We start from the raw sequence: 23207 nt of genomic DNA on the forward strand, positions 1-23207 counted from the left end.
CTCCCAAGAGGGAGGGAGGGAAAACTGTAATTTTTTTAAAGCTGCCAAGTGATTTTAAAGTGTGACAAGGTTTTGAAATCATTCATTGAAACCTCTAAGAACTGGCTCATATTTGGCTTGAGCCCCTTTAGAAGAATTAAAGTGGCAGAAAAATTCATAGATTGCTAAGCTGTTAGAAGCTGATTGTTGAATTTCAGACTTTAATAGAAAAATAAAAGGTGGGGTGTGCCTGGGTGGCTCAGTCGGTTAAGCAACTGACTCTTGATTTCAGCTCAGGACATGATCTCAGGGTCATGAGTTCAAGCCCCGCATGGGGCTCTGCGCTGCGTGTGGAGCCTAAGATTCTCTCTCTCTCTCTCCCTCTGCACCTCCCACCGCTCTCCCTCTATTAAAAAAAAAAACAAAAAACCAACAAACAAAAAAACCCAAAACTTTAATAGGAAATTTAAAGTAATCAAGAAAAACTCCCCCACAAAGCTAAAAAATAAACCCATAAAACACATCCCCTACGTTTATTATCAGGAAAATGCTGATGATTGTCATTAGGACTATAAATTTAGTGGAGCGTAAATGAGAGCTAGATTAGTAAATAAAACAGCCTGTAAACATTGGTAAATCAGTTATCCTCTTGGGTGTGGTTTGCAAGAGAACCCAGTGGATATGTGAAGGGCTAGGGAACAGCGTGTGGCTCTGACTGGGCGAGAAGTCCCCACGGTTCCACAGCCCCCAAAGCTCCCCAAAGCACCATCACCCCACCTTCGGAAAATGCCAGTTACCTCCTGCCCACTCCCAGAGCACAGCCTGAGCTCACCTCAGCGTCCGCTTCCTTACCACTTTCCTTTGTCCCTGGCAGTTTAAGTGTGATCCTCACAAGCCCATTAAAAGCCCCTTCCGGGTCCCAGGCCTTGTAAGTGCCGCAAACACACAGCGGCCTTTCTAGTAGGAAGTCTCCAGAGCCCTTGAGGCCTCTTGCTCTCTCCCTCCCCGCCAGGCTGGCAGCCGAGCTTCAGGGACTTACCCTCCACCTCCACCACACAGCCTTCAAGCTTCACCACTTACCCCCTACCCCCCCTCCCCATGACGGTGAGTTGAAATCGTTTTCCTATTTCTACTTTTCCCTGCTGTCCTTGAAGATAAGTATACAGATTTTTCATTTGTTGTATAACATTCTTTCCTCATCAGGAAATGAAAATAACCATAGGGAAGCAAGTAAGTCACAGCTCTCCCTCGCTTGCTCAGGGGAAGCCTCTGCAGCAAGGCTCAGATGTTTACATCTTCAGATCAAATCATACCAGACATTTGGTGCCCTTTGATTTCACCTTGCTGGGCAGAATGCGCCTGGTGTCAATGGTCTCCTTTCCCACATTGGATTTCTCTGGGCTCCTTAGAGTATTTCTTTAAAATCAGTCCAATCTCTACCTAATTAGCCCACAAAGAGAGGCAAACAAAATGAGATATAATTTTCGTTCTATCAAGATGGAAAAAAAAATAAAGCAGAAAGAAAGAAAAAGAAAGGAAGGAAGGAAGGAAGGAAGGAAGGAAGGAAAGAAAAAGAACAAACGAAGCCTGATGATACCGAGTTTTGGCCAGCTTGCTGGTAAACTGACTCACTCTGGCGGGGCTGGAGGGACTCTGAATCAAGAGACTTAACCATGCGCTTACCCTTCAACCCAGTAATCCCGCTTCGAGGAAAATATCCTAAGGAAATAATCAAGAGATGCAGTCAAGGATATAGGCACAGAGGATATTCGTTGCAGAGCCATAATTGAGAAAAACTGGCAAGGGCTTACGTGCCTCCCAGGTGGGCCTGGGCTCCGCAAACCCTCCTACATCCCTGTGATGGAACGGGGCTCAGGCAGCGGTGCAGTCCTCCGCTCGGCGAATATGAGGTACCTACTCTGCATTAGGCACTCGGTCGGGTACCCAAAACAGGTATGCTCCCCCCCCCCGGAAGATGCACCCACGAAAATTCAGGATCTCGGAAAACAATTTGAAACTGTGGACGTTATGTTCTGGGGGGAAGCAGGTTACACACTGTGTCACCCCTACTCTCACACCGCCTGCCACAAGCAGTTACCGAGTCTGCAGAACATTGCCTTCAGGGGCGCTCCCCGCTCGACCTCTCCTTTCCTTTTCAAAAGCAGGTCCCAAGGCTCTGAGTAACCTGATCACAGCGGAAACAGCCGCGACGCGGAAGTCTTCCGATTGGTTTCCAGTTCCAGGAAGTTGCCGACTTCGCGCAAGTCGCGTCGCCTCTGGGACTGTTTCTAATCAGAATGAAAGGGCTGCACCAAGCTTTCAGACTGTTTGAGTCCGCTCGTGTTTGGCCCTGGGACGGAGCCCTCCGTCGGTGAGGGAGTCCGAACCCGCGTTTTGGGGGGGCGGCGGGGCGGGGAGGCTGTGGACTCCCAGAGGGTGTGTGCGTGTCTGTTTGGGGGAGTTCCAGAACACAAAGACGGCAAGGGACCATCTAGCCCGGAGGGTAAACGCGTGAGCAGACAGCCGGGCCTGCGGGGGCTGCGGGGCTCGGGGGGCCGCGGGCTAGGGGCCAGGCCGGCTCCCCGCACCCGGCTCTCCTCCCCCGCCGCCTCCAGGCCCGCGCGCTGGCTCCCGCGCCACCTCCGCGCTCTGAGTTGCTCCTTAATGTGAATGCATAACAGCTCGCAGCTGTGGGCGCTTGTCGGTGCCACACATGGTGTAAGCGACTGAGTCACCTCACTTTCTCGCCGGCCGAGTAGGAGGTCTGTGCGGCTACTCGCGGCGGCTTAGGACGGTTACAACAGTTAGACCGAGTCACGTGGCTCGGCCCCGGGCCTGGGCTTCACCTTTTCACAGCCAGCCTTCCTCGCTTCCTGAAAGGGCGGTGGGACAGTCCCCCCCCCGCCATCCCTCGTTCCTATCGCCGAAGACAGGAACAGGGGTCATTCTGGTGCTTACGGTTTGTTGCTCACCGCCTGGGGGACGGTTGCTGCAGTTTATATAAGTGACCTTAGAATCCACCGGAGCCCCCTGCTTCCCTTCAGAAACTCCCTTTCTCCCGGCCCTGGTCCCCCACAGCGCCCTTCCGCCGCCAGGGTGAGGGGTCGGCTCGGAGAGGCAGGCGGCAGGAACAATAGGCGCCCTCGCCCCGCACGGCGGAGAGCGATTTGCATCTCAGAGGAGCTCCGATCGGGACTCCGCGTTTGGATGCTGACCCTTGCGCTGAAGATCAGCTTCAGGAATTTCCTGCGACCTGTTAAGGTTTGCAGCTCGGAAGCAATAGGAGGCTTTGACATTCGTGTCCACCTCATTCAGGGATCTAAAATGGCAGGTTCGTGGCAGGGCTCTGCGCTCCATGATGCTGCAGGAAAAGTCTGTGTCTGCGCACGGGTGCGTTTTTCTGAGGAGAATGCTCATAACTTTCCTTGGTTTCTCAAAGCGGCTCACAGCTGCCCGAAGGTTAAGAACTTGAAGTGACAAGTGAGCCACACTGAAGGGGAACAATGGGGCAAACGCTGTGGGAGGAGGAGGGGGAGGAGGAAAGGGAGAGACTTAACTGGGGGGAGGTGGGGGCGGGAGGGAAGACGATCAGGTGAAACTTCTCTGAGAGGCAGGATTTGGGGGATGGGAGAGGGAGGGAACATTCCTTCTACTCTTACTTGGGGCCGGGCACTGTTCTAGACTAAAATTCATGAGGATTAATTAATTCTTGTAACAATCCCATGAGGTGCATAAGATTGTTCTGACTTTGTAGATTCATTCATTTAGTAAATATTTATTGAGCGATTATTATGCTGGCACTGTCCCCAGAGTTGGGGATACAGCAGTTAACAAAACAGCCGAAAATACCTCCTTTCATGGAGCTCACATTCTCGGGGGAGGCAGGTGAGGAACCTGGGTTCACAGAGTTATACAAGGGTCCTCAGCTAATAAGCAGTAGACATTTGAGCCCAGGCAGTATAGCACTGGAAGCTGTTTTATTTATTTATTTTTATAATGACTGTGAACATTTGAAAACTAAAAATTTCTGTGCAACAAAAAGCCACCAAAAAAGATAGAAGTGAGAAAATATTTACATCAGATCGTGCAAAGAATAGCTTTAAGAAGTTTTCAAACTACACATCGAAACCAAAAATAGACATTTAAAATGAAGAAATGGGCAGAGATTCCTAAAATAATTTACAAGAGAAAATACGAATGATCAATAATGTTGAATCCTGGCTTCCTGACTTATCATCAAAACAATCCGTTTATTGCTTGCATAGTGAGGGAGAGCATTACCTTGACTAGCCTGAGCAGCCTTCAGAGGGCAGAGGGCAAAGGGCAAAGTCTAGGTATTTACTGAGCTTTTGAAGCCTGGTCTAACATGGATCTTTCAGTGGGGGTGGGGGATCATGATAAAATACATTAGGATTGAGGGACACAACCAGGCAAGAATATTAAGAAGAGGCATTTAAAGAGTCATAACAGCATGTCATGTGGAAACCTAGAAGCTTAAAATGCCAGTTGGCCTTCTTCGAAGGATTGTGTGGCTGTGACTGCAGTCACGTGTCTCTCTTTACACTAGGCACTTGTTGGGTTCGTCCAGATTTGCCTGACCTGCATCTAGCTTTTGGCCTAGAGTATACAACATCTTAAGATGCCTGAAGTGCTTGTGGATAACCAAGTGATGAACTAAGCCCACTGAATGAGGTAGAAGGGAATGATGGGTAAATCAAGTTATGGGTTCCCCTCACTTTTTTTTTTTTCCATTTTAGTTTCAGTGCCTGTATTCTCAGCTTTTCAATTAGATTTTAAAAGGCTTAAATGAGCTTTATTGAGCTATCAAGACATTCAACAAAGTTCACATACTGAAAGTGTACAGTTTTGGTAATTTTGACACATGTATATACCTATGAAACTATCACCTATAATCCAGATTATGAATATATCTGTCACCCCCAAAGTTTCCTTGTGCCTCTTTATCATCCCATCTGCTCAGCAGCCCCTGTCTCCAAGCAACAACCCATTTGTCTTCTGTCACTGCAGATTCTTTGCATTTTTGTTTGATTTTATACAAATGTAATCCTGTAGCATGTATTCATTTTTTTACCTTTTTTTACTCAGAATAATTACTTTGAGATTCATCTGAGTTGTTGCATGTTTCTGTAGTTTATTCCTTTTTATTGCTAGTAGTACTCCATTGTGTAGACATATCATAAATTGTTTATCCACTCATCTATTGATACCAGTTGGGTTAATACCAGTTTTTGGCTATTACAAATAAGACTGTGATGAACATTCATATACAAGTATTTGTAGAGATAAATGCTTTTACTTCTCTTTGGTAATTACCTAGGAATAGAATGGCTTAGTCATATGATAGGTGTGTGTCAGATCTTTTAAGAAACTGCTGAACTTGTTTTCTAAAGTGATTGTCCCATTTTACATTCCCATCTGCAATATATGAGAATTCCAGTTCCTCTACATCCTCACCAACTTTTGGTATAATCGGTCCTTTCAATTTTAGCCATTCTCGAGGTGTATAGTAGTATCTCATTTTAGTTTTAATTTGCATTTCTGAGATAACAAATGGTGATAAGCATCTTTTTGTGTGCTTTTTGATATCCACATATCTTCTTTGTTAAAGTGTCCATTCAAATTATTTGCCCCTTTTTGTTGTTGTTGGGCTGTTTATTTTATTGCTTTTTTTTTTCTTAAGATTTTATTTATTTATTTGCTAGAGAGAGAGAGAGAGCACAAGCAAGGGGAGCAGCAGGCGGAAAGAGAAGCAGGCTCCCCACTGAGCAAGGAGCCCAACGCGGGACTTGATCCCAGAACTCTGGGATCATGACCTGAGCTGAAGACAGACGCTTAACCAACTGAGCCATCCAGGCATCCCTATCTTACTGCTTTTTGAGGGTTTTTAAAATATATACTGCATATAAGTTCTTTATCAGATATGTGATTTGCTAATATTTTCTCCCAGTCTGTGGCTTATCTTTGCATTCTCCTAATAGTATCTTTCAAAGAATGTTCTTTTTGGCAGAGACTACTTAGTCCCAGGCCTGGCCTTAGTCTCCTCTCCTTTCACACCAGAGGCCTTTGCCACAAATATGCTCCCCTAGGTCCTTGGTTAGGCCAAGAAAGCACTCAAGCTTGATTTCTCTCTTCATATTTATTGGAGCTGGAGTTACTGGAGCAGCAGTGTATGTCTTGTATCTGGCATTGTCCGATCCAGATATCTGTTGGGATGAAGAGTAACCCAGAACCCAGAATAAAGTGTGTCCTAATGATCAATGCAAGTTCTACTCAGTGAATGTAGATTACAGCAAACTGAAGAAAGAGGGCTCAGACTTCTAAATGAAATGTTTGACTGTAAAACTGCTTAGAATGAAGGTCTTCCAGAAGTCATTTGTACAATTTTCTGCTTAACCAAGAACTATTTCCCCTCTAAATGCTCAAAATCATGTTGATGTGCTATGTTGGAGTTTTACCCTGATTAATAAATATCTCAAACTTGAAAAAAAGAAGAGCATACATTCTTAATTTTTATGAAGTCCAGTTTATCGGTTTTTTTTTTATGGACTCTATCTTTTGTTGTCATATCTAAGAAATCTTTGCCTCAGCCAAGGCCATTTACCTTTGTTTTCTTTAAATTTAAAGTTTTACAATTTTAGGATTTACATTTATATCTATGATGCAAATCAGGAAAAGGTTTTCTCTGATCATCTAAATTACTTTAAAAATTTTTCAAGTCACATTCAACATGGGTCTGACAGAAACATGGACAAGTACATTATGAAGCCTCCACCACCCTGCAAAAAGCATATGAAAAACAAGAACAAGGTTAGAGAAATTCAAAACTAAGTTGCCCAACTTACGACTACACAAGGTTGTCTAAATGTGCCTATCATTAAGACTCAAGGAGGTTTCGTGTATGGTAATCAATCAAGTCTACCTGCACCACAGTTTGATCTCTATTCAGTCAAATTGCTTCAGCCAGCAGTGTTCTCGGGTTCTCCACACTATCCACCAAGCCCTTCACCTTCGGATAAGCAATGAGCCTTTCTAGGGGTATAAAGAACTTCGTTCCCACACTGCAAGTTTTGGGGGACTGCTCTATTTGGCCTCTTCGAGCTTCTGTGAGGGTTAATCCATGCCATTGGATGCAGCTGCCTTCTGGCACCGCTCAACCGCGCTCCCTTTTCTTCGGATCCAGGAGAAACCTGACTTTCATGAAGTCAACTGCTTTTTAACACCTCAGCACTCAGAACAAGCTGGAGGTATACTTTTTACTGTCTCGGGTATGAGGTTGTCAAAACAGCTTTATAAACATGTTCCTGTGGCTCTGAAATGCACAATTCAGTTGCCTTTGCTATGTTTTTCTGTAAGCCCCTATCTATGTACAGTACCAACATGCTCAGCTCCCGTTGGTGGAGCCCCCACACCAGTAAACTCAACAGAGTAATTGTAGAGATTTGCTACATCCAAAGCCCACATCTGAAACTGTATTCTGTTCCACTCAAATTTGTGATCTGGCTTCCTAAAGGTTGATGTTGGAAACAGAGATTGAATGCAGAGTTTGGTGTGCTGATGACAACCATACCTGGAGAAAAGTACCCAAATACAGCTTCAAGAAACTTGACCAGATCTTCAGAATCTAAGTGTTCTATCAATTCAATACATGTTATCAAGTCAAATCCAAGCAAATGAGAGTCTTTCTGTACAGCAGAACCATGATACAAAGTTATAGTCAAACCTAGGTCCCAAGGAGCTAGATAATCCCCAGCTGTTGGAGTCAACTTGTAAGGAATCGGCAGCAATAATATCTACTCCAACGAGATGTTCAGTGCAACTGTGGAATTTTAGCATCCATATAAGTGTGGCATCACGGAAGCCCAAGTCTGCAACCTTCTTGGGTTGATGCTGATCCACTAAATTTTTAACAAAGTAGTATCTCTGTACAGTGGCTGGTTGAACTCAAGTCACCTCCTTGCTGGGAACTTCTTCAAAATTACCATTAACCATACCTTTGCACTGTTTGTTTTCTTCCATTTTGTTTCCGAGTTTCAAGTTTTGTTGAGACGAAAAAGCCAATGTATCCTTTAAGCTCTATGAATCAGCAATGACTCAGCTCTGAAGGAGCATACCAGATGGAAAGCAAGTACTGCGAACACTCTATGATGCATTTTGAGTTAATTTTTGTATACGTATGTATAAGGTGTGGATTGAACTTCATTTCTTTTGCATATGAACATTGACTGAAAAGGCTATTCTTTTTACCATTTAATTGCCCTTGCAACTTCATTGAAGCAATTGACCATATATGTGTGGGTCTGTTACCAAACTTTCTATTCTGTTCAATTGATCTATTTGTCTACCTCAATTTTTCTTTTTCTGTTTTCTAATTCATTGATTTCCGCTCTAATCTTTATTATTTTGTCTTTTTTGCTAGTTTTTTTAGTTTCTAAACAGTTTCTAACATGTTAGTTAACATGTTACATGGAACATAGTAACATCTGTTACATATGTATCATAGAAAAACTTTTTCTTTCTTTCTTTCTTGAGAGAGAGTGAGAGAGAGATGGAGAAGGAAGGGGCAGAAGGAGAGGGAGAAAATCTTAAGCAGGCTCCACGCCCAGTGCAGAGCCCGATGCGGGGCTCGATCTCATGACACTGAGCTAATGACCTGAGCTGAAATCAAGAATTGGATGCTTAACCTACTGAGCCACTGCTATTAATCTCTCTTTAAGAGCTGCTTCAGATGCTTTTTGCTTTCACTTTTGATTCATTTTTTGACACTTGTGGCCAGAGAACATGCTTTACACGACTTGAATCTTGTTAAATTTATTGATACATGTTTTATGGCCCCAAATATTGTCAGTTTGGTAAGTGTTCTTTGTGTACTTGGAATGAATTTGTTTCTTGCTGTCGGTGAAAATATTCTATAAATATCAATCTGGTCAAGTTGGTTGACAGTATTGTCCAAGTCCTCTATGTCTCTACTGATTTCTTATCTATTTACTCTTCCAATTATTGACAAAGGAGTGCTTTTCCTACTATACTTGAGACTTTGTCTCTTTCTCATTGATTTCATGTATTTTGAAGCTCTGCTATTTTTGAATAGGATGTTAATGTGAGAAATCCAGAAAAAGTTTTGGGGTCATTTAAGAACACAAGTTATGGGTAAGTAAATGATAAATCTCAGAGTTAAGTTTTACTGGAGTTTAGGAAACATCTGGCCCCACATGGTAGCTCTAACTAGAGTGACTTATTTTTAGGTTTTGCAGCCCAGAGATTAATTGCTCCATCTAGGTTACAGTATCTATTTTAATCAAATTATAACACATCAGGATAAAGAACCAAAAGAAGTATCACAAATACTAGGTTGAATCGTGTAAAGTTGTTGACATTTGCCTTTGACCTATAAAAATGGTTAATTTCTCATAAAGCAAGGATCTTTGTTCATCATGGTGTTATTCAGAATAGTGAAACATTGGGATCTATGTATGTTTTTCACCATAGCATTTTTCAGAATAGTGAAAAATTGGGAGGTAAATCTGAATGTCACACAATAAATCATGCCATATCCATATCATGGAATTAGAATGAATGTTTGGGAGATCATTTAATAACTCACTCCCTTTATGTTCTCATCCAGTTTTAGGACATTAAATTCCATCTATATATGCTGGCAACTCTCAAATTTATATCTGAAGTCCAATTGCTCACAAAATCCAGACTCAGACATTCAATTTCCTGTTCACCATCTCCACTTGGATATCTAATCAATATTTGAAATTTAATATGTCCAAACTTGAACTTCTGATCTGTCTCCAAAGCCTGTTCTCCCTCATCCTTACTCATTTCGGTTAACAGAAATTCTAGCTTCATCCTCCCAGTTGTTGAGGCCAAGTTCCTTAGAGTCATTCCTGACTTTTCTTTTGCTCACCCCCCACATTCAATCCATCAGGAAGTCCTCTCTGCTTTTCAAAATACACCCAGTACCCAACACTTCTCACCCCCTTCATTGCTACCCTGTGGTCTTTTTCCCCTTAGACTGCAGAAGCCTCCTGACCTTTTTAACTGCAGTTAATCAGTGTTTTTTAAAATTAATATTTTAAAGGGTAGTGATGAAAATTGTATAGCTATATCTGGACCAAGTTCGAATAGACATGGCAGACAATGTGTGCTCTAAAGCATTGCACCATAAAGTTTGGAGATACTTGCTTTGTTGTCTCATCTTTTCCTTCTGCATTTTCCTGCTCCCCTCTGTTGTTTCCTCTGTAACTGAATATCAGGGACTGGGCAGTTATCAGTTTATTGCCTCTCAGCTCCAAACCTACCCTTTATTGCCTGTTCTGCAACAATGAAGCTAGACCCTCTTTTAAACATTTCTCCTTTGCCAGCTGGCACAATGTTCACCTTTGTCAGCAGAATGCCCTGGCGAGGCACTGGAGGCAGCTTCTCTTCCTGGTTCCGCTGTGCTCCCCTCTGCTAGCTCCTGTGGCAGGAAGCTCCTGTCTTTTGTGGTGCTCAGCAGCTAACCTTCTGTGGCATTCCCTTGAGTGGCTCTCCAATGAGTCTTACTGATATAGCACTTCTCCACGGACGGCCTTCCAGCAAGTTCTGGGATATGGTACCTCCCCATGATACTTCCCTGGCACCTAAAGGTAGATTCACAAGTGCCACTGGTGTGGCATTTTAGTAAACTTTTTTGACATCTGATGGGCTATGGTTGTGCCCTAACAAAATCTGGTTCTCAGCCTGAGGGAAAGGGGGCATTTTAGGTTTGCCTGGCCTCAGGCCTAGGGTTAGTGGCTGCTCATATAGATGCTATTCTTGTGTGTGTGTGCGTTTTACTTCTTGTATTCTTGAGTTCTTTTTATTGCTTAGCAGCAAATCCTCCATTGTTCTAATTTCTTGTTATAGTTTGTGATGGTTAATTTGGCTGGGCCATGGTGGTCAGATATTTAATTATAAACATTATTCTGAATGTTTCTGTGAAAATGTTTTTTGGATGAAATTAATATTTACATTGGTGGCTTTCAAGTGAAGCAGATTACTCTTCATAATGTGGGTGGGCCTCATCAAATCCGTTGAAGGCCTAAATAGAACACAGATTGACCTCCTCTGAGCAAGAAAGAATTCTTGCAGACTGCCTTTGGACTTGAACTACAACTCTTCCCTGGGTGTCCAGCCTGCTAGCCTACCCTGTAGATTTTGGATTTACCAAGTCTCTACAATTGCATGAGCCAATTCCTTAAAATCTCTCTCTACAGACACACACACACGACCTCTCGGTTCTGTTTCTTGAGAGAACTCTCATAATTTTTCACATTAAACAACCCTTTTCGGGGCACCTGGTTGGCTCAGCCAGTAGAGAATGCAACTCTTGATCTCAGGGTCATGAGTTCAAGCCCTACAGTGAGCATAGAGCTTAGTTAAAAATAATAAATAAATAAATCACCCCTCTTCAAATAGCTGTGTGGTTTCTGACTCCTTTGGACCCTGACAAATACACCATTGTTCTGCCCTGAATTCCTAATCTGTATGTGCAAGTGTCTACTAAGCTTTTCTACTTGTATGTCTAACAGGTATTCCAAACTTGGGTCCAAAAGTAAGCTTTTTATTTATTTTTTTGTAAGATTCATTTATTTATAGGGGTGCCTGGGTGGCTCAGTCAATTAAGCATCTGCCTTCAGCTCAGGTCATGATCCCAGCATCCTGGGTTCGAGGCCCGAGTTGGGCTCCCTGCTCAGCAGAGTCTGTTTCTCCCTCTGCACCGCCCATCCCCAACATGTGCTCTCTCTCTCAAATAAAATCTTAAAAAAAAAATTTGAGAGAGAGACGTAGGGAGACAGCACATGGGGAGAGGGAGTGAAGCGGATTCCGCTAATCTCACCACCTGAGATCATGATCTGAGCTGAAATCAATAGTTGGATGCTTAACCAACTGAGCCACCCAAATGCCCCCAAAAGTAAGCTCTTGAGGGGCGCCTGGGTGGCTCAGTCATTGGGCGTCTGCTTTCAGCTCAGGGTGTGATCCTGGCGTTATGGGATCGAGGACCGCATCAGGCTCCTCCACTGGGAGCCTGTTTCTTCCTCTCCCACTCCCCCTGCTTGTGTTCCCTTTCTCGCTGGCTCTCTCTCTGTCAAATAAATAAATAAAATCTTAAAAAAAAAAAAAAAGTAAGCTCTTGATGTTGACCTTCCAAACTTGTTTCTTCTACACTTTTTCCAATCTCAGTTAAGGGCAACTCCATTTTCAGGAAGGCCTTCTCTGGCTAACCCATTTACACCTGCAGTCCCCCTCCAAGTAGCCCCAATCACACTTTCAATCTCTTCTTTGCTTGTTATCTTATTATCTAACTACAATGTGTATTACTTCTCCTGTTTACTGCTGTTTACCGTGTAACTCCTCCATTAGAATATGAATCCCCCCCCAAAAGAATATAAATTCTATAACAGCAGGAATTTGATATGTGTGTTTAAAATGCTAGCCACAAAAATAAATAAAAATAAAAAATAAAATGCTATGTGCCCAATACTTAATGCAACAATTTAGGTAATGCTTATAGTGGGTAGTTAATGAATCTTCACTTTCTATTTTTACTGCAGACTATAATGCTAGTTATTTTTGAGTGTTTTAACAAATACTTCCCTTCCCCAAGTTCATAAATACATTCTATATTTTCTTCTAAAACTTCTGTTTTTCCTGTTTCATATAGGCTATTAGAGCAAGAATTGATTTTTCTGTATGGTGTGAGGTAGGTTCAAAAAAATAAACCTCTTCTCGATAACCAGTTGCCGAGAAGGCTGCGTTTTTACTACATAATGGTTTTGATTTATCTCTCTACTTTCTGAAGTCACTAGCTGCTCAGTATTAAGATTCTATAATAACAAAGCAAAACAAAGTATCAACCCCACAGTTTTATTTGTAAAGAACAAAGCATGAAAAGTCATTATTTAAATGTACTCCAAAACCTGAAAAACCCACGTCAGTTTCTCTGATATGTATGTTAAAGTGCTTGATATCACAATACTCTTTAAATTTTATATTATGTTCAGATGAGGAAAAAAAAATCCAGTTCTGATGCATTGTTAACAATACAAAGAAACACAATATAATTTAAATGCAGAAATGTTCACTGTTTAAAAAGATACACAGGGTACATTTATACACGGTTCAAGTGTAACATAGAGGGCTTTTCTATGTTTAACACCCTCATTTGATTGACAACAGGAACTCCTTACCATACCTCTCTACTGTCAACAAGATTTGGTTTGGAATAGACTAGAGCCACACACAAATCCATTCAGGAAACTGGATGAAGTGTGATTCTCTCCCACGTAACCCAAAGATGCCCTGGGTTCCTTCAAATGAAGAGGAACTTTTCGATATGTATTTTTTTCACTCTGGTGTCAAATGCTCAGTGTGATACATTTCTGGAGCCAATCTTTATTCTGACCTTAAGAGGATGACCAGCTCAAGGACGATCTGGGAGGATGAGTTTCTTCCTGGATTCCTCTGATCACATCATCAACACTCTCTTCAAAAAAGCTTAGAAATCCAAGAGATTTATAAATGTATTTTAATAGGAATAAGGGACCTAGATGTTTATTTTTTGTTTCCATCTCCTTTTAACCTAAACAAATGACAAACACTTATGTAAGGAACAGGGGCTTCAAAAGAAACTGATGACATGGAAACAGGATTCACTTCATAAAAGTAGAGAGGAGCTCAAGACTCCATTCTCAATCAATGAAGGTGTGTTAATACTGAAATATAAATACCTAAGGTTCAGATTGTCCTTTCAACACGGTGAAAAGGAAAGTAGTTTCTGTAAACCTCACAGAGAAAATACAATTCTCAAAATGAAAACCCACTGAAAAATCGTAATTCTTAACAGAAAGAAGGTATTTCAGTTAAGAGCTACACTCTCAATGCTGTCAAATAAATATTTCCCTGGGCATCTGAGGTCCTCATCTGTTGCCTCATGTTTCAAAATATCTTAGAGGCGTCAACGTACGCTACACACAAACTGTTAAGTACCGTCTCCACCTCTCTTTCACTTACATTTACACACAACAGCGCTTTACTCCAAAAAAAGAAAATACAAGCAATTCAGTTATTTCCCCTATATCATTCATGTAGTGTGACAGAAGTTCATTAAAATGATTTTTTAAAAAGGCATGTTAAATACCACAGGGTTACAAAGGTTCAAAAATATGCGAAACGTTGAAAATTAGAGGGAAATTGCAAACTTTTGCATGTTTCAGGTTTCTTATATCAAATTCTTGCTCCCAGTGGGAAAGAGGAAGAGGAAGAACTTTTGTTCTCTGTAGGCCGATTTCACCCCAACTAGAATCCCACTTTATGCTACTCCACACCGAGCCTCAGTCAGTTTTAAGGCGCCAACGAGCCCCACCCAGGGCTCACACGCAATACCAACAACAGTGTCCTGCCACTGTGTCAGAAAGGTTGAGATTAGGAGTTTCAGGACATTTGAAAAACACTCGGAAATTAGATGTTTCAAGAGGTAATATTTTTGGCAATTTCATTTTAAAACAATTTCCTCTCAAGCTATTATTATGTGAAAATACTAATTGTGACTCCGGGCATTACTTTTAATTTATTCTGAGGAAAAAAAGTCAATTACAAAATTGATTTTTACTTACTTTAACTCTGAAGATGTGATTATGAAGCAATATACTAATTAAAAAAATTAATATAGCGAAAAGTATACCTCTAACTGGGTATGGTCCTTCTAAAAGTCAGCTACAGACATTTATGCTAAGGGTTCTGCTACTGTCCTGCTCAAAATATTCTGGTATAGAGACAGTTATAAACCACATAAGAACTAAGTCTTCTTTCTTTAGAATTGCTTCTTTTGTGACCTCAAACTCTGCTTAAGCATCTTTTTTATTCATCAATTTGGATTCTAAGGACTTTTTGTTTCCAAATATTAAATCTCTTCTGAAAGGCCAAGATTTACCATAACTGGCAATATTCAGAAGAATGGACTGTAGGCCATTCAAGCAGCTTGCAAGGAGGTCCTCACATGCTCGGAGCCCTGGCTCTTATCACTGGAATAACTATAAGGGCTCCTAACGGGACCAATTAAAGGGTCCAGCATTCCAGAGGATTTGTCAGTTCGGGTATGATTATTTCTTTTGAAGTCGGTCATTTCTACTCTTACGGTCATGCTACAAAGTGGGGTAAAACTTGAGGTGTAACTCTTTTTTGGAGTACTACTTTTTTATGTAAAGGTTTTATTCACAGGCCCCAAATCCAATTTTGTTCCCAGTTTTTGTAATGGATGTAATTCTCGACCACTTGGGAACAATTTGTTAAAATGAATGTTAATCCTTACGATTATTATAAATGAATATTAACACTTATTTCCTACCTGTTTAGGTGGATGGATAAAGATCCAGGGATAGAAAGGCGATTAATATGAATGCCTTGGAGCTCAGTCTCATGCAGCCTTGGTGTAATAAAAGACACGAGTTCTAGACTCTGCTGTCACTGACCAGCTGTGGGGTATTTAACCTCTCTGATCCTCAAGTGCTCCCATCTATACGATGACGACTCATGCTAACCTAAGTCATCTCTCAGCTGCCCAGACTGTGCCAGAAGCATGGCCTTCTGGGAAAGGTACAGAGAATAAAACCCTGCACTGATCACTCTGTGGTTTCTGATCACTGCAACACAGGAACCCTGTGTGAAATATTCTGGATGCCTAGACTTTCCAGGTCCTTGGAAGAGCTACACCAACGCAGACACCCCTCAGCCTCAGGTGAACAAATGTCCAGTCCATCAGGTCACCCAGAACCATCTTCTTAAAGCCCTTCCATGGGTTTCTTAATGCTGCCTTCAACTCCCCCGGTGCCCCTCAAGTACTAAGCCACAGATTAAAAGGGGATGTGCCTTGGTTACCCCCGCCAAATACAGCGTTTGATAAAGGGAGTGAGGCACTTGTTTCACTAGTTTCTTCCTCCAGGAAATAAGGGAAACAATACTGTTGGCCAAAGCCCAGGAACCTCAAGACTGTGCAAGGGCCCTGAGAGGCCATGGCTTTGCTTCTCAGCCACAATTGGGAATAAAACCCGGAGCTCTGCTGAGGCAATTTCACTGCTAACAATGTGCAAATGCCTAATTAGTTACAGGACCTACCATAAACGGAGACTTAAAGGTAACTAGCTAACACCACCATTTACTTAACTTCCTTATAAAATACCAAGCTGGAAAGCTACTCACAATGTTCGGTCTTCAAAACTGTTGCCTCTCGCTCTGCTTCTGTTTCTGTCACTCTATGCTGCCCTGGCTTTCACTGTCTCCGGGCCAGTTGTTTTATATTATTACCGTTTCTTAAAAAGGAATATAAAACTTGCCCTGAAACACCCAGAAAGGGTTCATTCTAGCTCTTTCCCTCTGTTATTTGCATTATCATGGTCAACAAACACTTTCACAAAAACATTCCAAGCTACACAGAGCCCTCCTCCTTCTTAGACATTCCTTCCATTTCCTGAGAGGGGGATGGGCACAGGAAGAGGGGAGGGGAGGGGGGACTGGAACCTAACAAAGACAGGGTTTGAGATTATCCTTGAGGTAAGGAACTGCTGCAGCGTTTAGACGGCCAAATTAGAAGTACACAAACTGCCGTTTGCAGGTCTTATAACTAAGAGACCAACACTCTGAAACTCACATCTCTTCAAACTGCCTCACATAACATGAGTAAAAATGCCAAGAATGGAGTTAGTCTAGGCTAATCTTTCCAAAGTGTAAAGAAGTTATAATCCTACAATTTAACATACTTCTCGGGGCTTTGTGTGTTCTTTCCAGTTTAGCCAAGCTCCTGGGGTCCAGTATTTAAAATATTTGAATCATATCTTTATCTTGTGCCGATGGAAAAATTCTTCCAAAAGACTGGAAAAGTGACTCAATTCAAATGTATGAAACCATTTATAACTTAAAAAAATGTAAGTGAGGGCTCTCACTGAGTACAGCAGGTAAAGTTGTTTACATTCACAACACAAAGGCTCGGACACACCAGGACGGATGGCTACGACGGAACAATGCATTCTGGGTTCCTTTGTGATACCTGGAGGGAAAAAAAGCCCGACTGGGTTGCACTGTAATTACATGTTTACTGGCTTCTTCCTGGCTAGCACCACTCTTCCCCTCCCCAACTCCCAATGCGGTTAAGCTACTTATTTTAAGTCACAGGAATATTCAATCTAAGAAAAGTATCTTATTAGAGTAATATAATTTCTTAAAGAAGATAGCATATTTACACACATCTAACACATGAAAATACTCTATTTTATACTAAATTCCAGGTTCAAATGAACTACAATACAGCATTTTGCCTTGTCTGTGGTGTGAGGATTGTTCAGATTGGGGAATTCGGTGTGTTGCCCCTGCAGTGACTCACTACCTTGTCAGACAAGTCCAAATCAGTCCCCACAGTTGGGGAAGGTTCAGGAACAAGGGGTCTGGACTGAGAGTTTCTAGCCACTTGGGTTACACATCCACTCCTTTGATGAGTGATCCTTCCAAGACTATGGTGAAGTCCTGAATGGTCTGCAGAATGCGGATGAGAGAGTTGACAGTCATGCGGTCTCGCAGGAGGGCGCTCTCCTCGTACATTCGGGTAATGGCAGGACACTCGGCTAAGAGGGGGATCCACTGTGGGAGCAGGCGATCCCTACAGAGTCAAGGAGAAAGAAGTCCTGAGCCCTGCTGACCTTGCTGCAGAACAACACACATGTTAGAGCTTCCAATGGGAAGGTGTGGGGCTGCACAGAGCAAAACCTAGCCAAGTTCTGAGGTCAGCAGACAGGAAACCAAAGTCAAGAATCTGAAAATTTGCTGGTTAAAAAAGATATGGTAATGAGACAGAAATCTCTTGGGAAAACCCAAGAGATTGTAAAAGTAAGTCTGGACAAACTGCCCCTAAGGAATTACCCACATTAAAGAGATTCTGTATTCTGACTTAACACTTTAAAAGAGGCAGAATGCAATTTTGTGCCTTTTTTTTTTTTACAGGGGTGTTACTCAGACATCTGTGGCAAGGCATGCCAAAGTATAGTGACCCTTTGGGAAGAAAGACTACATTAAAAAGTCGGGACTAACATTTTTAAAAAACTGACACAACATAGCAAGGTAAGGAACAAAATCAAAGCAGAAAAACATTAAGTAGATTTTATAAACCAAAAGAAGGGTTGCACTGGTCTGATAAATCACTAACAGTAAAGAGATAAAAGAAGATAAGGATCACATTCAAAAGGAACTTTAAAAGCATAGCTGAAATTGGTCCCTTTTATTAAGAAGAAATACAGAACTTAGTTCTGTAAACCAGTTGTTTCAGGAGGACAACATCTCAACCTTTGGTGTGTCCTGATTAAACTCTGACATTAGTTATCTGTCACTAAGGATCGAAGACATCCTTACTGGGCATCTCTCAATATGCCTTTCTTTCTTTTTCTTTTTTTTTTTCAAGTTCATTTTTTGTAGTAATCTCTACACCCAATGTGGGGCTCGAACTCATGACCCCAAGATTAACAGTGGCACGCTGTTCTGAGCCAGCCGGGCGCCCCGCAAGATGCCTTTCATGACAAGAGCAGCCATAACTAGGCCATCCTGAATCTCTTGTTGGAGCACCAGGGCTGTAGAAAAAACCAAACACTGCACAGGTAACTTAAAAAAAACCTTATTCTTGGGGTGCCCGGGTGGTTCCGGCCATTGAGCATCTGACTCTTGACTCCAGCTCAGGTCGTGATCTCAGGGTTGTGAGACTGAGCCCTGCATTGGGCTCCACACTCAGCGGGTAGTCTGCCTGAGATTCTCTCTCTCCTTTGCCCTCTGCCCCTCCCCTGTACTCTCTCTTTCTCAAATAAATAAATCTTTAAAACAAAGCTTATTCTAAAGGCCTATGTGTAATTCTCACAGCTGTTTTAAACTTAATGGATTGTATAGCTCCTACGTGTCATTTTCAAAAAATAAAGGGGTAGGAAACTGTCTTAAAGAGAAGACTTTCTATAGTTAAGAATTATGTCTATAGTACGACTTCTACAATGTTATTAAATTAAAAGCAATGTGTTGGTATATTGTAAATATATATGCGTGTATGTGCAGGTGTGCCAAACTCCTTATCGAACTATCTATTACCTATCTGCCCACCTTTGGAGCCAGTGTAGTGTAATGGTTGAGAGCTTGGGCTCTCGAGTGAGACTGGGTATAAATCTTGGCAATGCCTCTTTCTAGCTGCGTGACCTTGGGGAAGGTGGTTAACTTAGTATGCCTCATCTATGTTCTGTTTTCTCATCTCCACAATGAGGGTACCAGCTGCTACTTCACGTGGAAAGGTAGTGAAGTGACAGGAGGATTAAATGAGGTAATGAATGTAACGTACTTAGCATAGTGCCAACATATAGCAAATACCCAATAAATAGTACTCTCATAATAAAACTAGGAATGAAAGAAACCCATGGGAGAGCTTTGGAAAGGGCATGATTTGGTATGACCCCTTCTGGACTCCTGTTCAACACGTAACAAAGACAGGGAAAGTCAAGAACTGGCTTTATACCGTGTTCCAAGGCAAACTAAAATCTGGAATTTGCCGTCCTTCCCAATGTTCCTGGGTGCAGTATTAATAGCATTTACATAGTGGCAGAAGGTTTTGCAGGATGATTTCTGAATAAGGACGTCATCTTCATTGTCTAGAATCTGGTCAGTGGTTTCAAAATAAGCAACCGCTTTCTCTGGAAGGAAATCAGAATCATATCACAATACACATTAATATTTCATGTACAGAAAGATTAATCACTTAGTTTATTCTGGAAACACTAATGATGATTTGCATTATAGCCAGTCCAGAAACCAAAATCATTACTTTATCACTGGTTTCAAGATGAATTCTAGAGCTCCATGTTTCACAGTGGAACAATACGCTCCCAGGAGTTTACTTTCTAATCTAGACTGCATTCCAGAAGGGTAGAAAGTTTACTCTCTTTAGAATACCCTCAAGCAATGGAAATTGGCAAAAAAGAAAAAAAAAGTGGACTCTTCTGTCCAGACCAGAACCTTCTAGGAATAACTAGCAAATATATAGTAGTCATTGAGATGGTGCCCTCTGTTCTGGTTACAGAATGGCTGGCTAACACTTTGCAACAAAATCCTTGAAATAGAACTGATTTAGGAAATCTGAGGAAGAGATACGTATACACATATCAGAAACAGGAGCAATAAGATTCTAGGCATTCCAAAAGAAAAAAAAAATCACACCTGGAGGCCTAGCTCTGTCAACCTTTCCTTTGTCTAAAAATTCTAAGTTGGATAAAATCAACTACTTCATCTAGACTATATTTACAAGACACAAAATGATTAATCACCCCTTTAAAAAAACTGGGAATTCTAGAAGAACTGCATACCAAAATAAAGATTACAAAGCTTACTTAGCAAGCTAGAGCAGCACACTCCAACAGAACTTTCTGTGATAAATAAAATGTTCTATAACTGCAAGGCTCAATTTAGTAGCTCCTAGGTAAGACAGGTGTGACTAAGGAAGTGAATTTTAAATTTAATTTAAATTAAATCGTTTAAATTTAAATAGCCACATGTAGCTAGTGGTTTCCATACTGGACAGCATAAAGCTAGAGTAATCCTTCTGAAACAGAAGTTACATCATGTCACTCACTCCTTGGCTCAAAGCCTTCCAATGACTTCCTGTTTCAATCATGATAAAGACAAAGTTCTTCCAAAGGCCTAGACGGCTTTAAAACACCTGGCTCTGGCAGTAAACAGCCCTCTAACCCAATATCCTCTTACTCTGTCTCCCTCAGTCAGCCCCAGTCACACCAGGCTTGCTAGTCCATGAAAAGGCCAAGCACACTCCCAGCTTGGCGCCTCTCCCTGGCAGTTCTCTCAGCCCGCAGTGCTCTTCTCCCAGATAGTCACGTGGCTCGATTCCTCACTTCCTTACAGTCTTTGCTCAAATGTCACCTTGTCCACAAAGCCTATAACTGCCCCACTTAAAAGAGCACTCTCCACATCTTGTCATTCTGCTCTATTTTTTTCCACACAAAACATAGCTTTATAACATACTAGATGAAACGCATACTTGTTATGTTTTTGTGTATTGTCTGGGTTCCTGCCCCCACCAGAATGGTTGGTCAACCATAGGAATTTTTGTGTTTTACTTATCTCTTGATGTATATCTTTTTTTTTTTTTTAAGTAAGCTCTACGCCCAACGTGGGGCTTGAACTCATGATCCTGAGATCAAGAGTCCCATGTGCTACTGAGACAGCCAGGTGCCCCTTGATGTATCTCCTGAGCATCTAGAAGAGTCTGGAATACTATGGACACTATAAATATTTGTTGAATGAATGAAAAGCAAAGATAGAGCTAATTTGATATTTATTTTAAAAATTGTACTCCCTTGTAACTAACCCTTTTCTGCTTAAACTCCTGCGTCTTTGAGTTTTCTAAGGAACATTTCAGTGACATTATAACAACATACACCTGCTTTAATTTACCTATGAAGTCCCAGATGAAGACATTCTTGTGAAAGATGCGGGCAGATTTGAACCCATGATGGAAGACTTGTTCAAGTGCCACAACCAGTCCATTTTCTCCACACAGCAATACTGTGAGGCTTCCTCTCTGTGGAGCAAACACAGTGCCAAAGAATAATCTGCTGTAACTATGTTTAAGAAGACGCTAGAGAAACAGGTGCTGAGGGCAGCTATGAAGCATGTTTTTTGTAGCTATTAGAAAGCTTACAAATAAAAGTTAACATACCCTCTACTGCCTTATGTACCATGTATAAAAATGACTTTAAAATCCTATATATTAAGTTTTATAGATCATCATACCTCCTTTTCAGGTTTGTGAAAATGTTTCACAATATTATTCACAGCTTCTCCAATTCCTTCTTGGATCTGTCCAGCATTGGGTTCTGAAAAAACAATGAACAGTGGCTGAATTCTCATGTGAGGGAACTGAACTAAACTAAGTACTCCGGGGTATCACCTGTGTCCACCAGGCAGGAAACACTTCACCACAGCAGGCTGGCTTGTCGGGGGCCCTGTGAAACTTGCCTCAAGCCAGTTTGGCCAAGTGGGAGGCATCTTGGCACAAGGGAAAAGAATCCAAGAAACCCTTAGATTCAAATCCCAACCTTACCACCTGCAATCTATAACCTTGGTTAGATGTCAAACTTCTGAGTTTGAATTTCCTCAACCTAAAAGTAGGGAAAATACACACCTCATGGGTCACTGGGAAAGGTGCATGAGATATTACAGGTGTAAATCACCTGGCATGGTACCTGTCGCAAAGTGCTAGCAAGCCCCTGGATCTGGGGAGTGAGATGGGAAAGACCCACAGCATCATTCCACAGGTACCCCCTTATCCTACCACCTCTGAGTCCCTTAGTGGGTACAGATCCAGGTTTGTGAAGCTCTGAACGGCTACCCCGAAATCTGTGTTTTTGCTATTGTGTTGAAAGTAAAGGGAAGATGTCTGGTACGCTGTGGCACCCAAAGCCCAGAACTGCTTCCTTTCCTGGTAATCAGTCTATCTAGGCACTGCTTCATTTACCACCCCCCCCACCAGCCCACATGCTTAGTCCTGTTCTTGGGGGAGAGCGTGGTGTGCTGCTTGAATGGGATCTAAACTGCCTTTGCCTCCCAAACCCCAAGAATGGTTTTAAAAAAAAAAAGATGGTAAACAGATTTCAGGGATAGAAGTCAGTAGGTAACAAGAGAAAAATTAAATATTTGATAATTTCTTGTGGTGATTAACTATTATATTTAATTTACATGTCACACCATAAAGGACAAGCTATACATTCTAGTGTTTAAGAATCTTTGAATTCACACTGCTGGAGGATTTCTTGCATAAAACATTCTTCAGGTAAAGGTCAAGTAAGTTTTTTCTACACCAGTGCATAAAAATTGTTGAAGAGCCAGGTGCCCTTCCTTCTTTACGTTTCAGTCAAAATATTATTCATTCACATTTCCATAGCTTCATTAAAACAGAGCATGCGGTTTTTATTTGATTTTAATATCTAAATTCTCTAGGCTTTTAATTATTTGTTAATTCTTGCCTTACTTTTTCCCTTTCCTCTCTCCTCCCTCCCTCTTTTAAACTCCATTCACCCAAATTAATTTTCCTCAGCTTTCTTCTTTTTAATCTTACCACAATTCATTAATGCAACAGCTTCCTGTGAAATGGCCAC

The 23207-nt window shown here is 41.7% G+C and overlaps 1 protein-coding gene and 1 long non-coding RNA gene across 3 annotated transcripts in view; one reads left to right on the top strand and one right to left on the bottom strand.

Annotated features, from left to right (window-relative positions):
• The first annotated feature begins 374 nt into the window (after positions 1–374).
• LOC103656139 lies at positions 375–5762 on the top strand. Of its 2 annotated transcripts, XR_566552.2 has the most exons (4): positions 375–1083; positions 2145–2350; positions 4547–4671; positions 5703–5762. It is a non-coding gene; the product is annotated as an uncharacterized LOC103656139 (long non-coding RNA). The 2 variants fall into 2 exon arrangements; XR_005837893.1 differs by having other exon boundaries at positions 378–2350.
• Positions 5763–16832: 11070 nt separating this feature from the next.
• DENND5B (DENN domain containing 5B) overlaps positions 16833–23207 on the bottom strand; it is a 181963-nt gene continuing 175588 nt past the window's right edge. The window contains exons 18-21 of the mRNA XM_040642308.1: positions 21844–21926; positions 21505–21631; positions 19556–19730; positions 16833–17674 (exon numbers count right to left, since the gene is read on the bottom strand). Coding sequence (XP_040498242.1) covers positions 17491–17674; positions 19556–19730; positions 21505–21631; positions 21844–21926 — 569 coding nt within the window. The 3' untranslated portion in view covers positions 16833–17490. The remainder of the gene's footprint in view (positions 17675–19555; positions 19731–21504; positions 21632–21843; positions 21927–23207) is intronic.

This window comes from Ursus maritimus, unplaced genomic scaffold (genome assembly GCF_017311325.1).
Source record: "Ursus maritimus isolate PB19 unplaced genomic scaffold, ASM1731132v1 scaffold_26, whole genome shotgun sequence".
Lineage (NCBI taxonomy): Eukaryota > Metazoa > Chordata > Mammalia > Carnivora > Ursidae > Ursus > Ursus maritimus.